Genomic DNA, 22,508 nt, shown 5'->3' with positions numbered 1-22,508 from the left:
GAGACAATAAATGACAATAAAACACAACAGATGGAACCAACAATAAAACAAGACAAATGACAGCTGGGTGGACATTAAATATCTGAGACTGTTTGACCACGGCCTAGGTGCATGTAAAACAGCAGATACACTCTTTCTGTTTGCCCTAGAGGTCACATTGGTCACATCATTTTTTTTTTTTATAAGAACTTTTCAGTAGAAATAAACACACCCACAGATAAAAAGTAAACCCAAAATGCAACAACCTATTAACAAGGGCAAGCTGTTAGTAAGACTGGCCCAATATATCCTAAATAAACGAGCCTTTATAGAAAATGAGACACAGAGCCTACAAAAATTGCTAAAATTACTTTTAAAATGCATTTACTCGCAATTCCTGAAAATAAAATGTGTATGTCACATTTGGATTTTAGAGCTACCACATATGAAGCACATTTCCAATAACCAGCCATGTAAAAACAGTTATCAAGTTATGATCATAATAGCACAAATATAAAGTCATTTAAACACAAATAAATAAAAATTAAATATTAAATGACCAATATATCAGAGCCATTCTGTTTAAAACATACACACGCTGACTTACCACAGTAGGTGTAAATGTGATTGGACTCCAGGAAGCGGACCTTGAGGTTGTGAAGCACAGCAGGCTCGTGGAGGTAGCTGAGAGCCGTGAGGTCATTCTCTCCCACCAGAATATCAGGATTCCGAAGAAATGGAAGTACATTGTGTTTGGGACCAATGGAATATTCTAACGTCTAGGAACAGAGACAATAATGCCATTAAGAAGAAACAGTAGATTAGAAATTGATTGGATTCAAATTACAATGTCAAAGTAACAGAATTCAAGAGTCAAAAAGTGTCTTTTGGCAGACTGAGAGTGTTGTAATGCATTACAGGCACAAGAGCTTCAATAAGTCATGCTGATCTTTATTTCATCTACTGGTTTATTTAGGTATCCCCAACATTGTTTTTTGATAATACACTTGAGAATATGGCGTACAACCTTCCCTCTCAGGGCCTGCACTTCTTACACACCAAAACATGATTAATGATTCATAAGACACATTTTCCTCAGTATGGTAAAACCCAAACTAATTCAAGAAGCGTTAGGATCTGGTTTAGTTCACAATTGCTGTGTCATGACTGAGATTTTAAACCCAGTATTGTTCAGTCTGCTTAAAATCACTTCTACGGTAGTTGTTTTATAGTCTGAACAGAAAAAAATAAATCTGATTTTGTCAACTATTGGGGCACACTTTTCTATTTGTATATAAAGGTCAAATAAAAATTTCTTGCAATCCTTTAACCATGTCTTTTATTTTTGCTACTTTTCAAATGCCTTTTTTGGTACAGATTTCACCTTTTTTGTTGTTGCCGTTGTTGTTTTGTTTTACTCTTCCTAGACCCAGCCAGAATTTTTATTCAAATCTATGTAATTTTTAAAAATAGACTGCAATATTTTGACAAACAATTTTGCTCCTAATATTATTTTTCTCCAAAAATGTATTTTTTAATTTAGTTATTATTTAATTTATTTACCAATAAAGCAAGTCATTAAAGTTCATGCTAGATTTGTTGGTGAAAGACAAGGTTTTTGCTTACCGATTCATCTTCTAATTTGAGATGAAGCACTGTGTCTCCCTCCTTATAATCCTTGATGATTTCAGCTGCCTTCCAAACATCTTCTGGATCAGGGATCCAAACCCGGGTGTACTGAAACACAGATGAAAACCACTTAAATAAAAGAAACCACTGAAATCCCAACATAAGCTCAATCAACACATATGAAAGCAACACATCTGTGTTTGCCAATGTAATACGAACATACAATGATGGTTTTGCTTATGTCAGAAGACAACAACCCAAGTGGTCATTCATCTTCCCAGTGAGGACCAGGCAAAGCTGAATACATAAGAGCTGCAATGCTTTTATCAGCAGACTCTGTATATAATTGGAGGATCAGCAGTACAGGCAGAAGAGTTATCAGAGATAAATTAGAACCGCAGCAGGATCTACGCAAACTGTGTTTGCAGAATTTGGCATAACCTTCAGATAAAATGCTGCCCCATGTTATTTAGAGAAGAGAATTTCTTACATGGGATGCGTATGTGTTTGAGGTTGTCTGCCCTAAAAAATGAGACAATCTAATATGTTTGAATCAACTGCTGGATGTATTCAAGTAGTATTCTAGCAAACAGTCTTAGAGTTAATATATTAGTAGCTGCTGGACAACTAGTTGGCCATCATGACACAGACAGAGGTTTGCAGTACCCAGCAAAGGACTAATGGAGATGGATTCCCTTCCTGTTAGCCTTGAGCTTTAGCCAAGATATTAAAGAAAGTAAGAGAGTCATGAATCAAAGAAAATATTACACCACTAAATGATAAACCATTTTGTCTTCTGCTCCTAGTTATGCTCAGTGTCTCAACGTTTGTGTGGTGATAAACCGAAAGCAAGCTGAAGGCTAAGCGCATGTAATGAGAGAGTGCTGTTATCTCTCCTGAAAGCAGTTAGAAGTAAAGAACGCAGCTCTTGACCTTCAAAAAATCCACAAAAGAATCTCAGTGGGTATAAGCTGCTTAAAGAGCAAGTTTATTAGAAGCACATTTAGTCACTAAATCCACCACAACTCTGTATAATCAGCTTTAATAGATTCTTAACTAATAAACCATGTTCTCAAATTAAGCAGCAACCAGTCAAACAGAAACACTGTTATAAAGTCTCCCCATCAGTATCCCATTGGAACCGGGATGAACAATATAAGGGATATTTGAGCCAAAAAGGAACATTTTGTCTTCCTGGTGTCGTTCCAAACCTGTATGACTTTCTTTCCTCTGTGCAACATAAAAGAACATATTCTGAAGAATGTTTCAGTGTTTTTTGTCAAAATGACCAAAATGGTTTGTTTTCTTCAAAATATCTTCTTTTTTTGCTCTACAGAGGAAAGTCACGCAGGTTTAAAACAACATAAGGTTGAGCAAATGATGACAAAATGTTCAGTTGTCACTTTACCTATAGCACTGCATTAATTTTAGAGTTATGGCTGATGATCAGTAAATTATGAATATTAAAACTGCCAATGCACATGAATTTAGCCATTACAACATCATAATACAATATGAAAAATGGATGTTAATTTTAAGATTTGCTAAAGATTATATTTAACAGTGATATTAAATTATTAGAACATAAACAATACGGTACCAATTTATCATGTGACAATTAAATGATGCTTAAATTATTTGTTGTGCTTTAAGGTCACCTTTTGAAACACTATAAACATACCAAAAACTCAAAATACATAGTTTTTGGCATAGCTATTCACTGGCACAGTACTGTGAATAAGACCATTTTTAAAACATAAATGTAAAATACCCATTAAATGAATGGGAAATATAAGATATTTTGGTTTAATGTCAAACAAACAGAAGCTGCCCTCAATTGTGTACAGTACAGTGGAAAAGACACCTTAGTCCTTCCTGTTACGCCTGAACTTTGCACAGTCTTTTCCATTGAAGTTGCTCCATATCAGAGGCTTCCCAGCTGACAACAGCGTTTTCAATCCTAGTTAGAGGCGGAGTGAGAGATACTGCAGATACTACTGAATCGGTGCTGAATTTGAGTGTGCTGCTCTGATATTACCCATGTGACAGTTTCACATGGAGTTAGTTGCAGAAAGCACGTGCATCCTTGAGGGTCTAAAATGAATTGTTTCCAGGAAAAGGAGGTGATTTTTGTTATTCTTGAGTGTACTTGTGAATGTAATTTAAACAAGGATATGACAAAGCCTAAATTTCTACAAGTCACACCTACAGCCTGATTGAATGCCAAGATCTTACTGGGATCATCATACATTCTGACAAAAAAATTGCATGGTGTATATCCAGCTTTAAAGTTCGGGCTCAACTGATCTGGTCTGACACAATGGGGACGTACTTTAACCGAGATGAGTGAAATGTCGGGACGTACTGAACACAGAAAGTCTGCCTTTTAGGAGTCTGTGCTGTGCTTCAGGCAGAAATACAAAAAAAAAAAACGGAGCGAACAGTGAGATTCACCAAGACACAGCGGAAACAGATATTTCGATCGAACAGCAGGGGTCCTGTCTGGCTTTGCAGTCTGTTACATCACGCCATCTTATAATGTTTCAGTGTAGCGTTAAGACTGTTCAAAGGGCTCAAGAGATGCAAGTAGCTTGATGCTAATAAGAGCTGATGGTACAGGCTCATCTTAAACTTTTTGGAGCACTGCATCATTTTCATGAAGTGGAAAACAAGTAAGCTGCCCCCCCTCAAGGGTCCAGTGTTAGCAACCAGTGAGTAACAATTTGCTAGACAGTGGCAGACGGTATTTATAATTTATAGATATTTGGAAGAAAAAATGCAAATGCCGTGACTGTAAGATGATTTAGTCAACTTCTTAAAAATGTATGAATGACGGCGCACATTACATAATTTAAAAACAAGCGGCATTTCTTTTTCAGAATAAGTAACCAAGTGCAACTTTCAAGAAACTGTTCCGTTCAAGAATCTGCAGTAAGATTAAAAAATAATAATAAAATATAAAGAAACATAACAGCAAGAACTCTATTTCAAATAAAATCCGTTTCAAATAAATGCTGTTCTTTTGAACTTTCCATTAATCAAAGAATCCAGAAAAAAATGTTTCCTGGTTGCCACAAAAATATCAAGCAGCACAAAAGTTTTCAAGTTTGATAATAATAAGATATTTCTTGAGCATAAAAAACAGCATATTATTAGAATGATTTCTGAAAGACCATATGACTTTGAATATTGAAAATTCAGCTTTGACAAATAAATTTGAGAATATATTAAAACAGAAAATGGGACAAAATTATTATTTTTTAAATTGTTGTAATATATCATAACAGTATTGTTTTTACTGAATTTTTGCTCCAATAAATACAGCCGTGGTGAGCAAAACAGAACTTTTCAAAGATATTTAGAAAATCTTACCAACCCTTAATTTGGAAAGGTATAGTGATAAAAATGTTAAATTCAAAATTTGAAAATTAAATGCAAGACGATAGCCATATTCTGTTTATGATTTAAAAAAAAAAAAAAAAAAAAAAGTATGTTTGTCAGTACATATAGCAAAGGCCAATAAGTCATGCGCTTCTAAGTAAAGACAAGGTTTAGTTTAGCCACACTGGCTCATAATGCAGGTTTCATTTGTGCCCTCTCACACAGATGAGTAAGCACAACAGTTGCATAATTTCTCTGAAATATGGTTTTTAATCTTATCAAAAATGCCACTTTGGAGCTAAAGTACATATCTAGTGGCCTTTGTAAAAATAAAAACCTGAACAGGATCTAAATAATAAAGGAAGTCCTGTCGTTTAGGATTGTGCTGTGTAATTGGACTTCAATTTATGGCACTACCTTTGAGCTGGACACAAAGAATAAGGACTTAACTGCTGGGTTTATACCTGAGCAATTTATAATTGCGGATACTGTTACGGAGCCGACGAGACAAGAGGCGAGCGGATCCATTTGCAAGGCTTTTATTCAGGGACGTGGTCACAAAACAAGCAAGGTTCATGCAATGGCAAAAAGGTACAACACAGGCAAGCTAGAGTAATCCTAGGGCAAGCGTGGGTCTACAATCGGCGAACAATATCCAACAGGGCAAGGCAGCGAGATAATCCAGGTACATGAGCAATAGTCCAAGCGAGGTGCAAACAGAGTCCGAACGGTAAGGCAAAGAGTTAATCCAGCAAACACGGGCAAGAATCAAAACACTAGAAAACAGGCAAGGCAAGACTATGACAACTAAGTGGGCTCCGTAAAGTAGCTATCGCTAGGAGAGTGATATACGCTAGACAATACTCGGTGATCTGACTGAGGGAGTCCATGGTTTAAGTAAGGCATGTGATGGGAATCAGCTGTGTGATTAGTGCAATCAGCTGTGTGTGTGTTGTCAGTGCAATGGATGATGGGAATTGTAGTCCGGGGGTAACGTGCAACACTTAGTGTAGTGCAAGAGCCAATGTGGTGAGCGAGTGACCTCTGGTGGTGAGTGAACGGAAGTTCATAGACCGGATTTGTGACAGATACAGATCAAAACTGACCTGTTTTAACTGTCATATGAAAAAAAAATATATCAATAGAAAAATCCTGGAAACCTGCCCATTCGAGAATATTCAAAACGCTCACCACAGACATTTCAGGAAATCTATCCAGGTACAAGGAATGACAGGTGTGATAAGCAAATGTACCTTATCCCATGAAGACCTGCATCACCTCTGACAATTACTGGAGCCTTAGGCTAAAGTAAACTCTTTTGGGAAACTCTTGATTTAACAGACTTCACATATTCAAAGGGACAGTTCATCTAAAAATTAAAATCACCACTCACATCATTTAACATTTTTGATGTTTTAAGTCATTTTAATGGCGTTTCTTCAACAACTAACAAAGCTGCCAAGCTCCAGTAAGTAAAAATGTTGTGTATTATATAACGAAGCCAAAGTGTGAAAAACAGCCAGAAATGTATGTTATTCACTGAAAACCTTGTCTGGACAGCAGTGGTCTACATTCACTTTTATTCTATGGAAAAGAGCAGCTTGGACATTCTGCAATAAAACTTTTTTTAACTATCCTTTTGAAAGCTTTAGGTACAAACAGCAGAGGAACTCCACAGATGGGCGTGTGTACAGAAAGCAAAATGAATGAACTGAAATATGATGCTTTGACCTCATTAGTTTCTCAGTTGCCCTAATATAGAGGTGTTTCAGTAGAGCAGGCCATATGCAAATGCTGCTGCGCAAGACCATCCATTTATTTGGCTTGTAAATCTTTCTCTGATGACAAAACATGGGAGTCTATTATGACAGCCTCAGCGGAAGACTGTGATAAGAGGCCTGGGTGTTTTTCTATGTTGTCAAGGAAGTAACAAAAGTTACAGGTTTGTACTTACTGTACAGTGAAGACTTGTAAACAAAATATCACCTGTATCAGCTCATAAGACCATTATACCTAAAGGCATAGCATTACAGCAGTGTTTTCAGATCAGCATCACGGTGATGGGGTTAATTAACATAATTCAAATTTACAGTAATGATATATGACAAACATGTTTAAATAGATGTGATGCATACTTTACACTGTGCAAGTAGTTTTTGGATATTATATGATGACAATCTTACATTTTGTGCCTTTAAAATACAATGCGTTTATAATGTTTGATGGACAATATTTGTCACAATGTACAATTATAGCTTATATACAGAAAAACTAATTTTCTAATCTAAACATAAAAAATACAGATTTTTATCACTACTTTTGTGGAGATTATAGATGATGAGGTTGATATGGTCGTGGTCATAAATGGTGGAAAAAGCACATTGTATGTGGTAAAATCATATGTCACATGACATAAACTGAGGCCTAATTCTATATTTATGAACATAGTGAATGAACAAATGCCTCATTACCAATACAATTACAACAAATATCCACACTACAGACTGAGGATGGGTGAAGCCCAATTAAACCAAAGAGTCTATTTGGTCCTACCTCTGTTTTAGGTTGGGGAGAAACACTGGCCCCCTTTCATATAACTAATTAATTAACACTAATTAATATCACTTTGTGCTCCAGTGCTGAGCATGTCCTTTTTTGAATAACAAAGAGACACAAAGAGAAAATCCCCATCAAAACACACCTATAGTGTCCAGTCAATACTGCCTGTAATGTTTCTTTAACTTGGTGTGGAAGAATTCAGTTAAAGGGAAAGAATGCATGATTGGCAGATTATGTAAGATTAGGGATAAGATTAAAATTTTGACAGCTTGTAGTGACTACATCATCCGCCTGAGCACATATTATGACATCATAACAACTGACACCATAAAAAGACTGGATCTTCTACTGACATGAATGTTGTTTCATTACATACCGTCATCTAAGAAACCTATAGGCCTATGCTACACACAATGTCCAACAATGCATTGCAACAAACCTGTTAAATTGAGGGAATGCAGAATGCAAATGATTTAATTGGAAATGAAAAGTACTGAAAAATAGTTTCAACCAAATAAAATAATATTAGCTTAGCAACATGCTAATACATGATCAGAACCAACTGTGAGTGTTGTAGAGTTATTAATTGTTGCATAGCCCTTTAAGGTTGGTGCTGTCTCTTACACACTACACATTGTTTATGGTGTCTTCAGTAAAGAGCACTTCATTTATACATGTGTGTTAGGATGCCTGATACTTCACCCAAAAATGAAAATTCTGTCATTATTTACCCTTGTGTTTGTTTCAAATCCGTAAGACCTATGTTCATCTTCGGAACACAAATGAAGATATTTTTCTTTGCACACAAAAAGCATTCTTGTAGCTTCATAACAAAGGTTGAAGCACTGATGTCACATGGACTATTTTAACGATGTCCTAACTACCTTTCTGGGCCTTCAGTTGCGTTGCTGTCTATGGAGGATCAGAAAGCTCTCCGATTTCATCAAAAATACCTTAATTTGTGTTCTGAAGATGAACGAAGGTCTTACAGGTTTGGAAGGACATGAGGGTGAGTAACTAATGACAGAAATTTTGGGGTGAACTATCCCTTTAATATAAAGTAGAATTATTATACTAATAAGCTTCTATAAAGGACTATAAAGTTATTCACAGGGATTTTCACATGGATTAATCAATGCTGGTTCCTCAGAGAAATGCTGAATTGACTGAGAAACTTGCTTATCAACTATTTCCTGTGAGTCCGGAAAAAACTGGCATGGAAAATGAGTGCATTGAATTCTAAAGAATGTACGGTGAAGTGCAGTATCAAAAAAACGGTTCTGAGAAACTCTTTATGGGTTTATCACACTTGAAATCCATTATTTAAGCATAGCTCACCCCACAATAATTTACTCGAATGTCATCCCAAAAAAGTATGGCTTTCTGTTTGTCGTTCTTTCTTGTGGAACACAAAAGAAGGTATTTGAGAAAACAAAATTGGACCTCATTGACTTTTCATTGTCTGGACAAAAAAACAAAAACAAAATATTATTATTTAAACTAATTATGAAAACAAAGATATAATATGGCTCTTTAATATATCTAATATAATATGTATTATGGTTGTAAATTATAATTATAGAAAAAAAAAATGTGCTGTGTGCTTCAATCTGAAACTGACTATAGTCTAAAATAGACTATAACATTTATTTAATAAACTAGCATCCTTTGGTTTCTTAATCACACTAAGCTATGGCAATTATTGTGCAGTCCCACTTCTTTATTTTACATCCTATAGAATTAATTATTAGCGTTTCATCAACTCACAGAGCCCCTTTTGGGAAACCCTGTTCTAAATTATGACAGAAAAACATGAATGGCATGTCTGATGGAAAAAAGCCTTGGATGCCACATCTCAAAGCCTAAACAACAGCCGCAAAACATAAGCAGACAAGAAATGAAATAAATGACATTGCATCATCTTTCATGCAGTGGCATTTTTGTATGTCTAATAGAGAGACAACTGTCTTGCTTTTAATCTCCCTATTGTTAACCCCCATTCTGGATTTCTCACAAATACTCAGAACACAAACTGAAGTAGCATGCATGACAAAGCTCAAACGGAAAAATCAATCAGCTGAAACAGGTATGATCTTTGAACCATAAAAGCTGATACTGCACGAAGAAGCAGTGACGGAATCTCTAATAAAAGCCAAGAAGGGAAACCATTAACCAGACCAACACGTTCTCACTCCAAACTCGTCACATATCAAAGCTTGGTCATGACCACTCGGCGTCGTTTTTTGACGCTCAAGATATCCCTTTAGCGTCATTTTTCGACTTGCAGGGTCCTCCGTTCACTTTGGTTTGTTTAGCATGCATGCCATCCCACACCTCATCCTGTCATCGTGTGAGCCTGACTGCTTTGCAAAGTGTTCCAATGCATTTCCTGACACTATAATGAGATGGAACTTCTCATCAGAGTCAATACAATCAGCTACAAGTTTGTCAGGGTCATTTACATTTAAGATACAGGATTGACTGTCACACAGCACTCACCTCAGCAAAAGTGGCCAAACTGCATCATTTATATATGTGTGTGCTATATTGACATAAATAATACAAGCAGTCAAACAGTTCAGCTGTCTGTGAAGAAGTCTGATGCTTTTGTTTCATTATCTCAGAGTCCGAGCTCTCAGTGTGATCTGTTGGGCTTGAAGACACTCTAATGAAGGCCACAGATAAAGAGTGGAAAAGCTGTTGCGGTGGGAGGGAGTTGATGAGGAACTGAGGTGAGACCTGTGTGACTGGTTTTGCATGGTTTCTTGTAGATGCGTAACGAAGAGGCCTGGATCCACGTCAGCTTTTAAACTGAATGAGTGTTTGCAGCAGCTGTAATGATTTGATTTTGTTTAAAAAGAGAGATCAAAGGATCATAACGAATGGTAACACAAAACGCACTGTAAAACTGGGTCTGAAAACTGTGGTTAAGGAATGTATTTGTCCTCAAATATTCAACGCACATTTGTTAACCAGAGCTACCTGTTTTTCTAAACAATGGCAGATAGGGGAGGGCAGAAATATTAGTAATGTTTTGAAAACCTGTCTGGAAACAACTTATTGCGCAAAATTCCACCAGTGGCATAAAAACAATATATTTCACCTTTAAAGTCAACATGAAACTTCTTTTTCGCAACCTACTTCATAATTTGGTGTATTTCAGAGTAAAACAGAATACTTACAGTATATTATCACTTATATTACCCTTCAAACATTTAGGATCTGTATAATATTTTGTATTTTAAAGATACAAGGATATTTTCCAAAAAAGAGACGGTAAAAAGACATGTATAATGTTACAAAAAATTTCCATTTTAAATAAATGCTGTTCTTTTGAACTTTCTATTCATAAAAGAATCCTGAAAAACATCAGTTTCCACAAAAATAAATATTCTATTAAAAATAAATCTATTGTGCATAGATGAGATCCCTGAAGTTGCAAAGACTAAAGTCTCAAAACCAAAGAGATATTCTTTATAAAAGTTAAGACTCGACCACGCCCCCTTAAAACACCTCATTCAAACACGCCCCCCACATGTCTACGTCAAGATGTGGGGAGATTTTCATAACACCGCACAAATGTATACGAAAAGAGGGTGTGATTTTTATTCTGGCTGTAGTATTGTTGCTGCCGCCAGTGCCATGTCCTGGAGACGCTGTGTTTTGTTGTGAAAGCAAAAGTACTTTCTTTGGGCTTCAACTAGAAATCAGTGGTTAAGTTGTATTTACAACACTGTTCCAGAAAAGTACAATGCAAATATTCAAGTGTGTGCAGCGCATTTTACGGAAGACTATTTCCTGAACCTGGCAGGAGAGTAGCCTACAATGCTGGCTTGCTGGTTTCTATAAAGTGGGGCAATTCCAACTTCGCAAGGACAGTCTGATGCTTCTGACTCACAGCCTGTAAGTGTGTTTCTGCTACTGACTATTCAAATGTGAGTTTTGAGCAGTGTAGAGTAGTGCTTGTTGTTTGTCATTTCTCCGATCACAAATGCAGACATGGTAATGTTTACACGGCGTGGCGCAATGCAACGCGTAAAAAGACAGTATATGTCATTATAATCAGTAATTATGTCCCCACTGGATGCAACAAATGCTACGTTGGTAATGGGTTTTATTGTTTTAGTCTCGTCGGCATTAGAAAACACCATCACAATACGGTGAGGGGCGTAACATTTCCGTCTCACGCTTCAGGTATTCGGCCAATCACAACGCACTGGATAGCTGGCCAATCAGAGCACGCCTCGCTTTTCAGAACGATGAGCTTTGTAAAAATCTACGCGTTTCAGAAAGGCGGGGCATAGAAGAGTAACACTAATGTACAGTATGTGGAAAATAATGTGTTTTTTTTTTTTACTTTAAACCACATAAACGCATTGCATTACACCAAATACACAAAATATAGTTCTTTTTAGCAACGTCATATGACCCCTTTAAATATTAACATCAGTGAATTCATGTTGACTTCAAAGACTTGAATGGAAAGCTCAAAACATTTATGAATAACAGTAATTACTAGAAATAAATAAACTTTTCTTACATTACTAGTATATTTCTAATTGGGAATGATCGATGTCAGGAAGTCTCAGGTTTCACTGGATTCTCCAGACTTTCCCTTTAGGCTACAGGGTAAACGGTTAGTACAAAGCTCTGTCTCTAGCCACACCCTGATCACTGGCAGCACACTCACAAAAGCCCTACAGGGAAAGATCAGGTGTTTCCATGAAGAACGCATCACACTTTTTTCTTTTCAACCTGTGATCTTTGTCCTGACCAGTGACCACTATCCAGGAATAACTGGTTGCTTGTCTGACTCACTGTGAAATCTGACACCAGTACCTGACTGTGATGGATCAGGAGTGAGGGCTTAGTAGCAGGGGTTAACAGGTGAGCTTCCCCAGGAGACTTCCTGTTAAATCAATGAAAAGTAACAAGAGAGCAGGTGCACCAAATAAATGTTTCATTGCACCCCTTTTCCCAATTCTGTATATGGACACAATAAAACAATTGGGAGGCTATGCTGCATCGCCTTGCTGTAGCTCAAACAGTAGAGCACAGCACTAGCAACACCAAAGTCATGAGCTCTAATCTCAGGAAAAGCAAGGTCTAATAATACATGTACCTTGAATGCAGTGTCAACTTGGTTTATTTGGTGAATAACCTTGATTATTATATTTATATATATATGTATATATATATATATATATATATATATATATATGTATATATATATATATATATATATATATACATATATATACATATATATATATACTAATATTCTAACCATCTTTTTGGTTGAAGTAATGGTTTACTCAAATTAATAACCCCTATAAAAAAAATGTAAAAACTCTATACATAGTGTAATACCTAAAACATTGTTAAAATCCTGAAAATATCTAAATACAATTTAATATTAATTCATCAATATTTAAGCAGTATCACCCCCTATAGCCTACTATTTTCATAATCACTGGGATAATAGTATAACTTTGAGCTGTGCTCATGGAGCCAGGGATGTTAAAACAAGAATTGGTCATAAACCATTTTTAAACTTGCTGTAATTTAAATTGTGTTTTACTGGGACTCAGAAAGGTACTTTTTTCAACACAAAAAGGTGCATGAACATTACAATAAAAGCTCTTTAGTGCTTCTCTCAGATTTCTCTCTCCAGCCCTCATAGAGATTCTTGTTTCTGCATCAGTCACTTTAGCAGTGACATTAACCGAGCCATGAGTGAATGGAGTGTGAACGCACATCCAGCCCAATGCTCCACTCCCCCTGGACCTGCACATGACTTGTTTACCTGCCCCGAGGCACTGAGAGACCTCAGCAGTGACGTAACATACAGTTTAATCAAGGAGATGCAGTAATGGGAACAGACGACCATAGAATACAACAAGTAGTACACAGAACAAAAATAGAAAAGGGGCGTTTTTGTTAAAACAGCACAACAGAAGAAAACACGGCTCACAAGTGAGTCTACTTGGGGCTAATGACTCTTTTTATCCCCCCCAACAAATCTAGGTTGTGTCAGGGTCAATTCAACAAAACCTCTCACTAAGGAGGGGGGTCGAAACTTAGGCAGGGGTGCATTGTGCCCCAAACTAATCCTCTCTCTGAGAACAATAACCAAAGAAAGACACAAAGCTCCAAAAACAGGCTACATCCATAGTAACTTACAGACTCCGCATTAAGCAATACAATGTCATTTAAAACAATTTATAAAATTATTTGTCATTCAAAATGTATTTTCAAATATGTTTAGGTGCACATTTACTTCTTTTCATGAGGTCTTTAAATGAGACCCCCCTAAATTGTACTGTGTGTGTATGATTATATTAGATAAACAACTTATTTAATAAAAGCAAGATGGTAAAAAAAAAGAAAAAAAAAAGATGGTAAATTTGTTCCTTGGTCCTCCATGCAGATTATCAAACAGCAGATTATTAAAATTAATTAGGAGATGAGAAAGAGGGGGTTGCCTCAGATGACTTTGGGTGTTTAAAATTAAAACAAAAAAGAAAATCCACTTAAATAAGGATAATGCCTGACTATCTATCCCCCCTTGAACCAGTGGCCTACACTGAAAAATGCCTGGCTGTCCATTCAATAGTATTTGTTCTCAGTGTAATCGATGACACACATGGGCAGGGTGGTTATGATGACAGCACTGGTTCGGCCTTTTTATGATTGTTGAGATAACAGCACACAAGCTAATAATACAACCTGAAAGCTGTGGAACACTTTTAGGGCAACATATCTGAACAATACCAGAACACAAAGGCCAAAATAAGGGATTGAACTGGTGTAATATGAATCCACCCTTATGGTGACTCTGTGAGAACCGGACTGAACTGAACAGTCTGTCCACAGCTGTAGACTGAAAAAAAAATATAATTTTGCATACAAGCCCAAACAACTTGGAAAGACTGAGTCACCTGCAACATTACTGTGTGACCATAAATATGAGGCTATACCAAGGTATCATATTGACAGCTAGCTTTCCCCACGTAAAATATATTTCCATCAGGGGTCAAAATAGAATACAAATAAACAAAATGTTCATATTTGTGGAATACAAGGCATAACTGCTAAGTATGACTTTTTCCAATCGTTTGTACCAATTACTATACTAATAAAAATATTTATAATACTATAAAATATATAGTATACTACTAATCAAATATTTTACAAGCAGACACAGATAGATTTGCTCAAACGAGGTCTTCAATGCGACACCTTCCAACAAATGTTACATAATATTGGCAAACAGTTCGTCAATAAAAAATGTACAGTACATTAATATCCAATGAAGAGTAATTATTGTTGATTGCTAATGCTAGGTTTGACAGATACTCATAAAACGTAAACAAACGTCTTTCCTTTTGCAGCATATTTAGATAAATACGACATTTAAGCGTCACTAAAAAGTCCTCAAAAGAGGAAGAGCTCGTCATAAACACTGATTGTATCTCCTAACCCAGTAAGCTGCCTATATAGACAGCATTATTTGGCAACAAAGACGCATTTGCAGGCGCTCAAAGATGCTGTCTAGATAGGGAGCTCAATTGGTTTTCGAAACACAGCGAACACCGAAACTACCTCCAGACCGAAACCTACAGAAACACGCACCTGTCCGCGATACTTCCCTGTATTTTATAGGAAGTTAAAGGCAGTTAAGCAGAACTGCAGTGCGTCAAATAGTTGAATATTACATTTTGTGATCTTTTATGATGTTTTGAGATTAATTAAAATATTCAAGCTAGTCACGCTAACGTACATTAAACGAAGATTTAAGACGGGTGAAGGCGCTTCGTGTCGTTTAACTCACACAGTAAATAAATTATTATATTACTGTTCACCTGTCTCAAATTATTAACTATTTATTTAGCCATTAATTGTGAAATAAAACTCACCCTAGAGTAGAGTTCAGTCACAGACATGATCCCAAATACAGCAGCTCCCAACCTAAACTAGTTACATCAGCACACGTAAAGTTAAAATATCTCCGTTTGAACAGGATGATATTCCCAACAAGTTTTATAATCCAGGTTTCCTGTGTCCTGTCACCACTCCATGTCGTCCTGTCGTGCTGGTTTGTACTTTTGAACTCCCTATGACGGCTAATGTTAGCGCGTTAGCCGCGCCTGGTCACGGCAGGTGTCTGTCCCCATAATTGAAGTGGAGTTGGACAAGCCCCTTTAATCTCCTCCTCCACATATTAAAAGTCAAGTTAAAAATAAGCGATGATCACGACTAATCACTGAGTCATAATAATGACCAAAAGGTACTGGTTACATATGGGAAAATATGTAATTGTCAAAAAGCAGGAGTGAAGTTGCTTCCCTCCCTTCTTCCCTTCTCCATGGACTCTATCACGCTGACTGACATGACCGCAGTGGCAGAGCCTCAAAGGCACAATTCAGTGTCTACAGCGACACCCTCTGGCCAATTACAGCACTACTCTAAAAACTGCACTGAAAAAGAAATGAGAATGTCGTGGCTTATTGTAAGTAAAGATTCAAAGATTGTCCGCTTGTTTCTGCTTAGACAGCAATAATAAAATATTACTAGAGCATTTTTAAAGCGTTTTCCTTTGTAAAAATCCCGTTTACATTTAAATTAGTTCTGAACACCAAATGAGAAGAAATGCAAAGCTACAAGCATCTGTCTCATAGCTGTAAATGAGATGTAAATATACGTATGTGTGAATGACAAATAATGATGTCCAAAAGAAAGAAAACAAAATGATGAGGGTCCAAAGGGATCCCCTTTAGTTTACTTTAGTCATATGTCAACAAAATGGTTTTCTTATTAATATTTTAAAGCAAAACAAAATCATAAAGAAAGGCACTTCCTATAATAAATCCAGCCCCACCCCCTTTTATTTCTTTATTTTTCTGCATTGCACTTCTGCTCTATCTTGTGTACCACTAGCTTACACTGAAAACTTGGCATTACAGTATGTACTGTGAATAGGCCTATTGATAGCTGAATTTGGGTCTTATGATAAATTGTTATCCAAAGTCACTTAGGATAAAAGCATCTGCTAACTGACTAAATGCACATTTAAATGTAAAATAGCTTTTTTAAAGAAATAATATCAACTTTTTGCAGTAATGTAATTTTTTAGAGACTGTTTTCCTTTCTCTGGACAGTTATTGCATACATATTTGGCTTTAGACCAAACAAAAATGTCAAAAGTAAAAATTCTAAATTAGTTTTAAATAAAAAAATTAGTACATGTTTCTTCTGGAAAATGTGTATTCAAGACAGTTTTTAAATAATTGCAGTCTTATTTAACTTTTTAATTATAATTTTTGAATGGCTTCATAGATCCATACAAAACAATTACATATACATATTGCTAAATGCAGTGTGTTTTTGACAGTCATCTGAGAGCATTTTACATTACATGAATGTTTACTCCATTAAATTATTATAACTTTAAAATACTTTTTTGTCTTCAACTAGACCTTGAAACACATAGTGCTAAAATAGTCTACTTATTACACATTATAAGCTATTAAATGCATGGAAACACATAATTGCACCAAGATTACATAATTTCCCATTTCCTTGTGATCATACAAAGTGAAGTTTAACACAAGACTCTATACATGTACTTTTCTTGTGTTTCTCAGAAATATTTGAGAGCAGAAGCTGCCTAGAATAATCAGAGTGTGCACTGTGTGTGCTCAGTGTCTACAGCATTAATCAATGACACAAAGCTGAGCAACACAGCAGCCTCTCTACTCTTATCTGCAAAATGCAGAGTGGACACAAGCCATGAGTAAACCACAGGATGAAACATAAATTCAGAATGAGAAAAGCTCATACTGTTCACATCCTGAATGAGGAAAGAAAACATGAACATGTTTAATGTATTTATTCGTAAAGCTGTAACCTGTAACTCTCAGTGGACCATATACTGTAATTAATGTGATGTGGAAATCTAAAATCAAAAAGTAGCAATGCCTGACCTACCTTGACATAAAGTTCATGTTCACGCATCTTCTTTCAGAAATTGTACAAATATCCACAGACACAATGATCATCAGAGCTCTGAATTATTCAGATGTATATTCCTCATGTCATGCTTAAAAAGATTGTATAGCATACTTTGCTGAATTTTGACGTCCCAAACTGGCTTGGGTAAAAGTTAAACCTGTCTGAACAGCCACTGAGAAAAAAAAGACAAAAATGACATCAGACCAATTGCTCCACACCCATACCACTCCTAGGTAAGGTATTGGGTGTTGACTAACTTCTTCACCATATACGAGCTGTTGTGGTATTTGCAGCATCAAAACTTATCCACCCACTAATCATTTAACCCAGCAGCTTACTGGTCTAAAACCTTGTTGCAATCATTATGGAAATAGTCTGCATGTTAACTGTGTCATTTTTGAACCTTAACCTTTTGACCTCTCTTGATACTATGTACTGTACATGTTTCATAGCAACCATGGACAGTTTACCATTGTTTTTAATTAGATGGTTGGTGTAAGACGTGGTGTATAAGGACGTGTGACTGACTAGCAAAAAGAGGACACTATTTGCAGTCTATTCATTGAAATGATTGGCTTTCTTTAAATAATGAACTTTTAAACATGCAAATATCTACCTCAAAACAAGTTAATCCAGTCAGACTTGTATTTAAGTTTGAATACAAACTTTAGCACAGGGATAATGAATCTGATCACAGATCACACAAATGTGTAAAATATACAACATCTAGTTATTCAAAAATGAGCATATAAGGTATTTAAGCATGGAAGTTCACTGAAAGTTACTTTTTTTATCTTTTTTTAATTTTTGTATATTTGTATACTCATGTTATGAATAATGTTGAGAATAGAATGTGTTGGATTTATGCCAGTTGTGCACCAAAGTTGGAGCAGGGGCGCTCTCGTCTCCTGAAGGGATGAACTGCTGTGGTGCCGGATATTGGCCTTGAGAGGATGTCCTGGATCTTCTTATTGTACTGCTCCTGGTACCACAGACCCCTCTGGAATTCGTGTTCTTCCTCAGCTTGTTCTGCTTCATGAATGCGCTGGCGGTGCAGCATCTGAGCCAATAAATCAGCCTTATACTCTTGAGTGGCCTCCCTTAAACTGGAAATTTAGGAAACAAAATATTATTTTTTATACATTTTGGTATAGGTATGATTAAGTTGAACAATTTTGCAGACAGGAACCAACCGAGCCATTTCTTCTTCATCCAGCAATTTGTTCTCTTCAAGGATTCTGTCGAGCTCCTCTCTCTCTTTGAAAGGCTCAGCCTGTTTCAGCAAATTCTCATTCACTAAACAGAAAAATAGCACCATCATTATATATATTTTTAATTAATATAATAATCATAATATATCACATGATATTAGGCTATATGATACATTATATATATCTTTTAGTGTTTGTGTGTGTTTGCATATATATATATATATATATATATATACACACATTATGATTACATTTAAAATGACTTTTTGATATATAAAAAGTACATTATATTATATTATATTGCATTATATGTTATATATATATAATGGCTGATTTTAAAGCATTTTCCTTACACTTCTCCTGGATCTGCAGTCGGCGAGTGTCTATGACATCCTTCATAAGTCGGTCTCTTGCTGCCTTTTCCTGACGCCACTGTGCCTCCCTGCGGGCCCAGGCTTGCTGCAGCTCTGATTCAAACAGTTGCTCAGTCTCAGTTTCTTGGCGTTTCTGCTCCTCCAGCTGCTCTGCCAGATACTCCCTGTACCTGCGCTGCTCCTCTTGACGCTCCAGCTGTTTAGGAAGGACATTTTATAAAAAATTTGAAATTTACATTTCTTTAAGTGATGGTCAAAAATGGCCACAGTGTTGGCTGAAATCTAACCTTTTTGAGGACCTCATCTTGCTTTTCATCTCTCTCTCCAGTCATTAGCTGCTCCAGGATGCTCATATCCAGAGCCAGCTCTTCCTGCCGATCTCGTGTCAGGCGCTTCATCTTCAGCCGAAGGGAAAGGTCCAGCTGTTTACGTCGTTTCTCCTGGTCTTGGAGCTTCTGCCTGTGTTCTCTCTCTGCCTCCATACGAAGCATCTCCCTGTGCTCTCTCTAAGAAGCACAGCATTCACACGAGTGAGTGTCGCAGCTTCAACATTTACTGTATTTTTAAAAAAAGTTTAATGCAGCAAGTCAATTTAGGCATCACAACATTAAAACAAATGGTTTGTAAAGATTTGTTGAGATTTGCTAAAGATTATATTTAACAGTGGTATACTTTTTTTATTCATGAAGTTTTTAAATATTATTTTTGATAATTGTATAATATTTACATTTATTTATTTATTTATATTATTTTAAAAAAAATTATATTTTATTTTTTTATTAATTTATTTATATTTAACAATATAAGTGTATATTAAATAATATATACTGTATATACATTTATATTATTAAATAGAAATATAAATTTTTATTTAATATCACATTACAACTATTTAAAGATTAATATTGTGATTTGCTTACATTATAAGATTATATTTAACAGTAACAGTAGTTTACTTTTTATGTAGTAATTAAATATATTTTATTAAATAATTGTGTATTTACATTCATTTATTTATATTATTTAAAAATATTAGTTTATAAGAAATGTATAGTAAATATACAGTATATATATATATATATATATATATATATATTGTTCTGATATTTATATTTTATTTTTCTAATATTATAAATGCAATCAATGCTATTTAAACATTATTATTTAAAACTTATATTATATTTACATTATTAAAAAATATTAGTTTTAATATTAGTATTATTAATTAATGTGTTAATTAATAACACATTACACAAAAAAACTCAACAATTACAGAATAATATATTAATTTAATGAAATTGAAGTGACCATTAAAGTCATTTAAATTCAATGATAAGGGAAATGAGCATGCCTGAACTGATACAGTTCAATAAAAAAAAAAGAAATGTCTAAAATTGGCCAATAACTGATATGGTACAGACATATCGTGCATTCCTAATAATAACTGTGGCTTGATTTGATTGATTCATCCTATTGAATAATATGATCAATACCAGTAACTGGGCCTCCTCTTGCTTAAGTTGCTTGGCCCGTATTCTCTGCTGCTCAGTCGTTTCCATCTGTGCCTGCAGGAATTCCTTCTGCTGGAGGTTGTTCTCTCTCTGCCGTTGAACCTCCTGGTTATGACGCCCCTCTTTAGCCAGCCTGTCGCTCTCCCACATCTGGGCGAACAGTCTGTCTTCTTCTTGTTGCATCCGTTGCACTTCCTCCTTAGTATGAATCTGAGCAGCACGCTCAGTACAGACCTCATCCTGTCTGCGCCTCACCTGCACAGCACGCAGCTCCTCACTTTGCTCTCTAAAACACAGTAAGATGGAACATCTTATAGTTTGAATCCAAATTCATGTTCGTCCAACCACTAATAATACAGTCTTCTACCTGAAGAGCTGATCAAGTTTCTCAGCAACGAGTCTCTGTCTCTCACTCTCTCTTCTCTCTCGCAGAGTCTTTGCTCTTTCAAGCATCTTAGCTTGCCTCTCCAACACTGTCTCCTTTTTTGTCTCCATCTCCCTGAAGAACTCCTGCTCCTCTGACTCTAGCAGCTCACGAAGCCTGTCAAAAAGAGCCCGACAAAGTCATTACACTATACAATGAGATGATTTCTTAATATGAGGTTATTTATTCCATTCAAACCTTTCCCTCCTTTCATCAATGTCCATCTGGTACTGCTCTCTTGCTTCCTGCAGACGTCTACTAATAGTGGCCGACACCATCCGGTGTTGTGTGTTCCTTTCCCATCGCATTCTCACATCACAGGAGCTCTGATTCTTGGTAAACTCCAGCACTTCATTCCGTATGGCCTCCTGTTTCCTCGTCCGCAGAAAGATGTCATCTACGTCTTTGGAATAAGGAGGCTTTGCTCTCTGAAATGCACATATTTGAGACAAAAACAATTTTTTTAAATAATATGTATGTACTTTATTAAATATCTACATTAAAACAGTACACAAATTTACATTTACAGTAACTTTCATTAACGTAACTAAAAATATTATAAAAGAGACTAATAGGGATCTAGATGGAAAAGTTTGAAAGATAAACTTTATGTTGGAGAAAGAAAGAAAGAAAGAAAGAAAGAAAGAAAGAAAGAAAGAAAGAAAGAAAGAAAGAAAGAAAGAAAGCTTTCCATGTAAGTCTATGGGATTTTGGGCAGTTTTGATTGACCGTTTTAGGAAGAATTGGGTCATAAATTTTGATATAACGTTACTACTACTAGTAAGTTAATAATAATAATGAATCGGTTTGTCAAGCGTTTGACAAGCTTTGTCAAGCCAGCATAGCTAATAACTCACCAATGCCACTGAATGTCCAGGTCCAGTTACTTCCCGACATCGTGTCCTGCTTCGGTGGGCTGTCAACATGGTAAAAGACTTGTTTTTTTATTCCACTTTCTTACAGTCTAGCTAGCTTTAGAAATAACCATCCAACTGTAGTTGTGTTTACGGAACTGACATGATGTTGCCATAACAACGACAGTCGACAATAGTCTGCTTTCAGCTCCTGTTATGTGACAATAACGATGGCGATTAAGACAACTAACGTTAGTAATTATGCTTTACAATATTTAAATGCTTTCAAATTAAATGTCGTATCACAAAAAGTGCATTAATCTTGACTGTGAATTTATTTCCCTTGATCGCCGTGACAGGCGAGCTTTTCTTTTGTATAGTTTTCAAGCGTTGGAAACTATACAAAATAAAGGCCGCCAAATTGACTTTTTATTGTTTGTACGAAAAGAAAAGAATTCAAACCCAGACAATCAAACATTTACGCATCTGATCCTAATTAATATTCTCTAATATTAGCGCAGGGACAAATAAAATAACATAACTAACTCACATTCTGCTATGATATTTTATTT

General features: G+C 35.8%; 2 protein-coding genes across 4 annotated transcripts in view; both read right to left on the bottom strand.

Annotated features, from left to right (window-relative positions):
• Window positions 1-17,797, bottom strand: part of LOC306855845 (unconventional myosin-Vb-like) — a 61,272-nt gene extending 43,475 nt beyond the window's left edge. Inside the window, exons 1-3 of one of the 3 annotated variants that reach the window (XM_079394761.1) lie at window positions 17,539-17,797; window positions 1,606-1,716; window positions 587-758 (exon numbers count right to left, since the gene is read on the bottom strand). In XM_079394761.1, the coding sequence (XP_079250887.1) occupies window positions 587-758; window positions 1,606-1,716; window positions 17,539-17,565 (310 nt within the window). In that variant the 5' untranslated portion in view covers window positions 17,566-17,797. Of the gene's footprint in view, window positions 1-586; window positions 759-1,605; window positions 1,717-15,467; window positions 15,934-17,538 lie in introns of those variants that run through there. The other 2 variants (XM_079394762.1, XM_079394763.1) reach the window with 2 other exon arrangements.
• LOC306855846 (cilia- and flagella-associated protein 53-like) lies at window positions 17,539-22,328 on the bottom strand. The gene is made up of 8 exons (XM_079394764.1): window positions 21,940-22,328; window positions 21,281-21,510; window positions 21,026-21,199; window positions 20,641-20,944; window positions 19,435-19,653; window positions 19,127-19,343; window positions 18,756-18,858; window positions 17,539-18,668 (listed from the first exon to the last, which is right to left on the bottom strand). The coding sequence occupies exons 1-8, from the start codon at window positions 22,006-22,008 to the stop codon at window positions 18,425-18,427; spliced, it is 1,560 nt and encodes a 519-aa protein (XP_079250890.1). The 5' UTR covers window positions 22,009-22,328; the 3' UTR covers window positions 17,539-18,424.
• Between the last annotated feature and the right edge of the window lie 180 nt (window positions 22,329-22,508).

The sequence above is a fragment of the Barbus barbus genome, assembly GCF_936440315.1.
Source record: "Barbus barbus genome assembly, chromosome: 36".
In the NCBI taxonomy this organism is placed as follows: Eukaryota; Metazoa; Chordata; class Actinopteri; order Cypriniformes; family Cyprinidae; genus Barbus; species Barbus barbus.
This window is presented reverse-complemented; position numbering and strand designations above follow the sequence as displayed.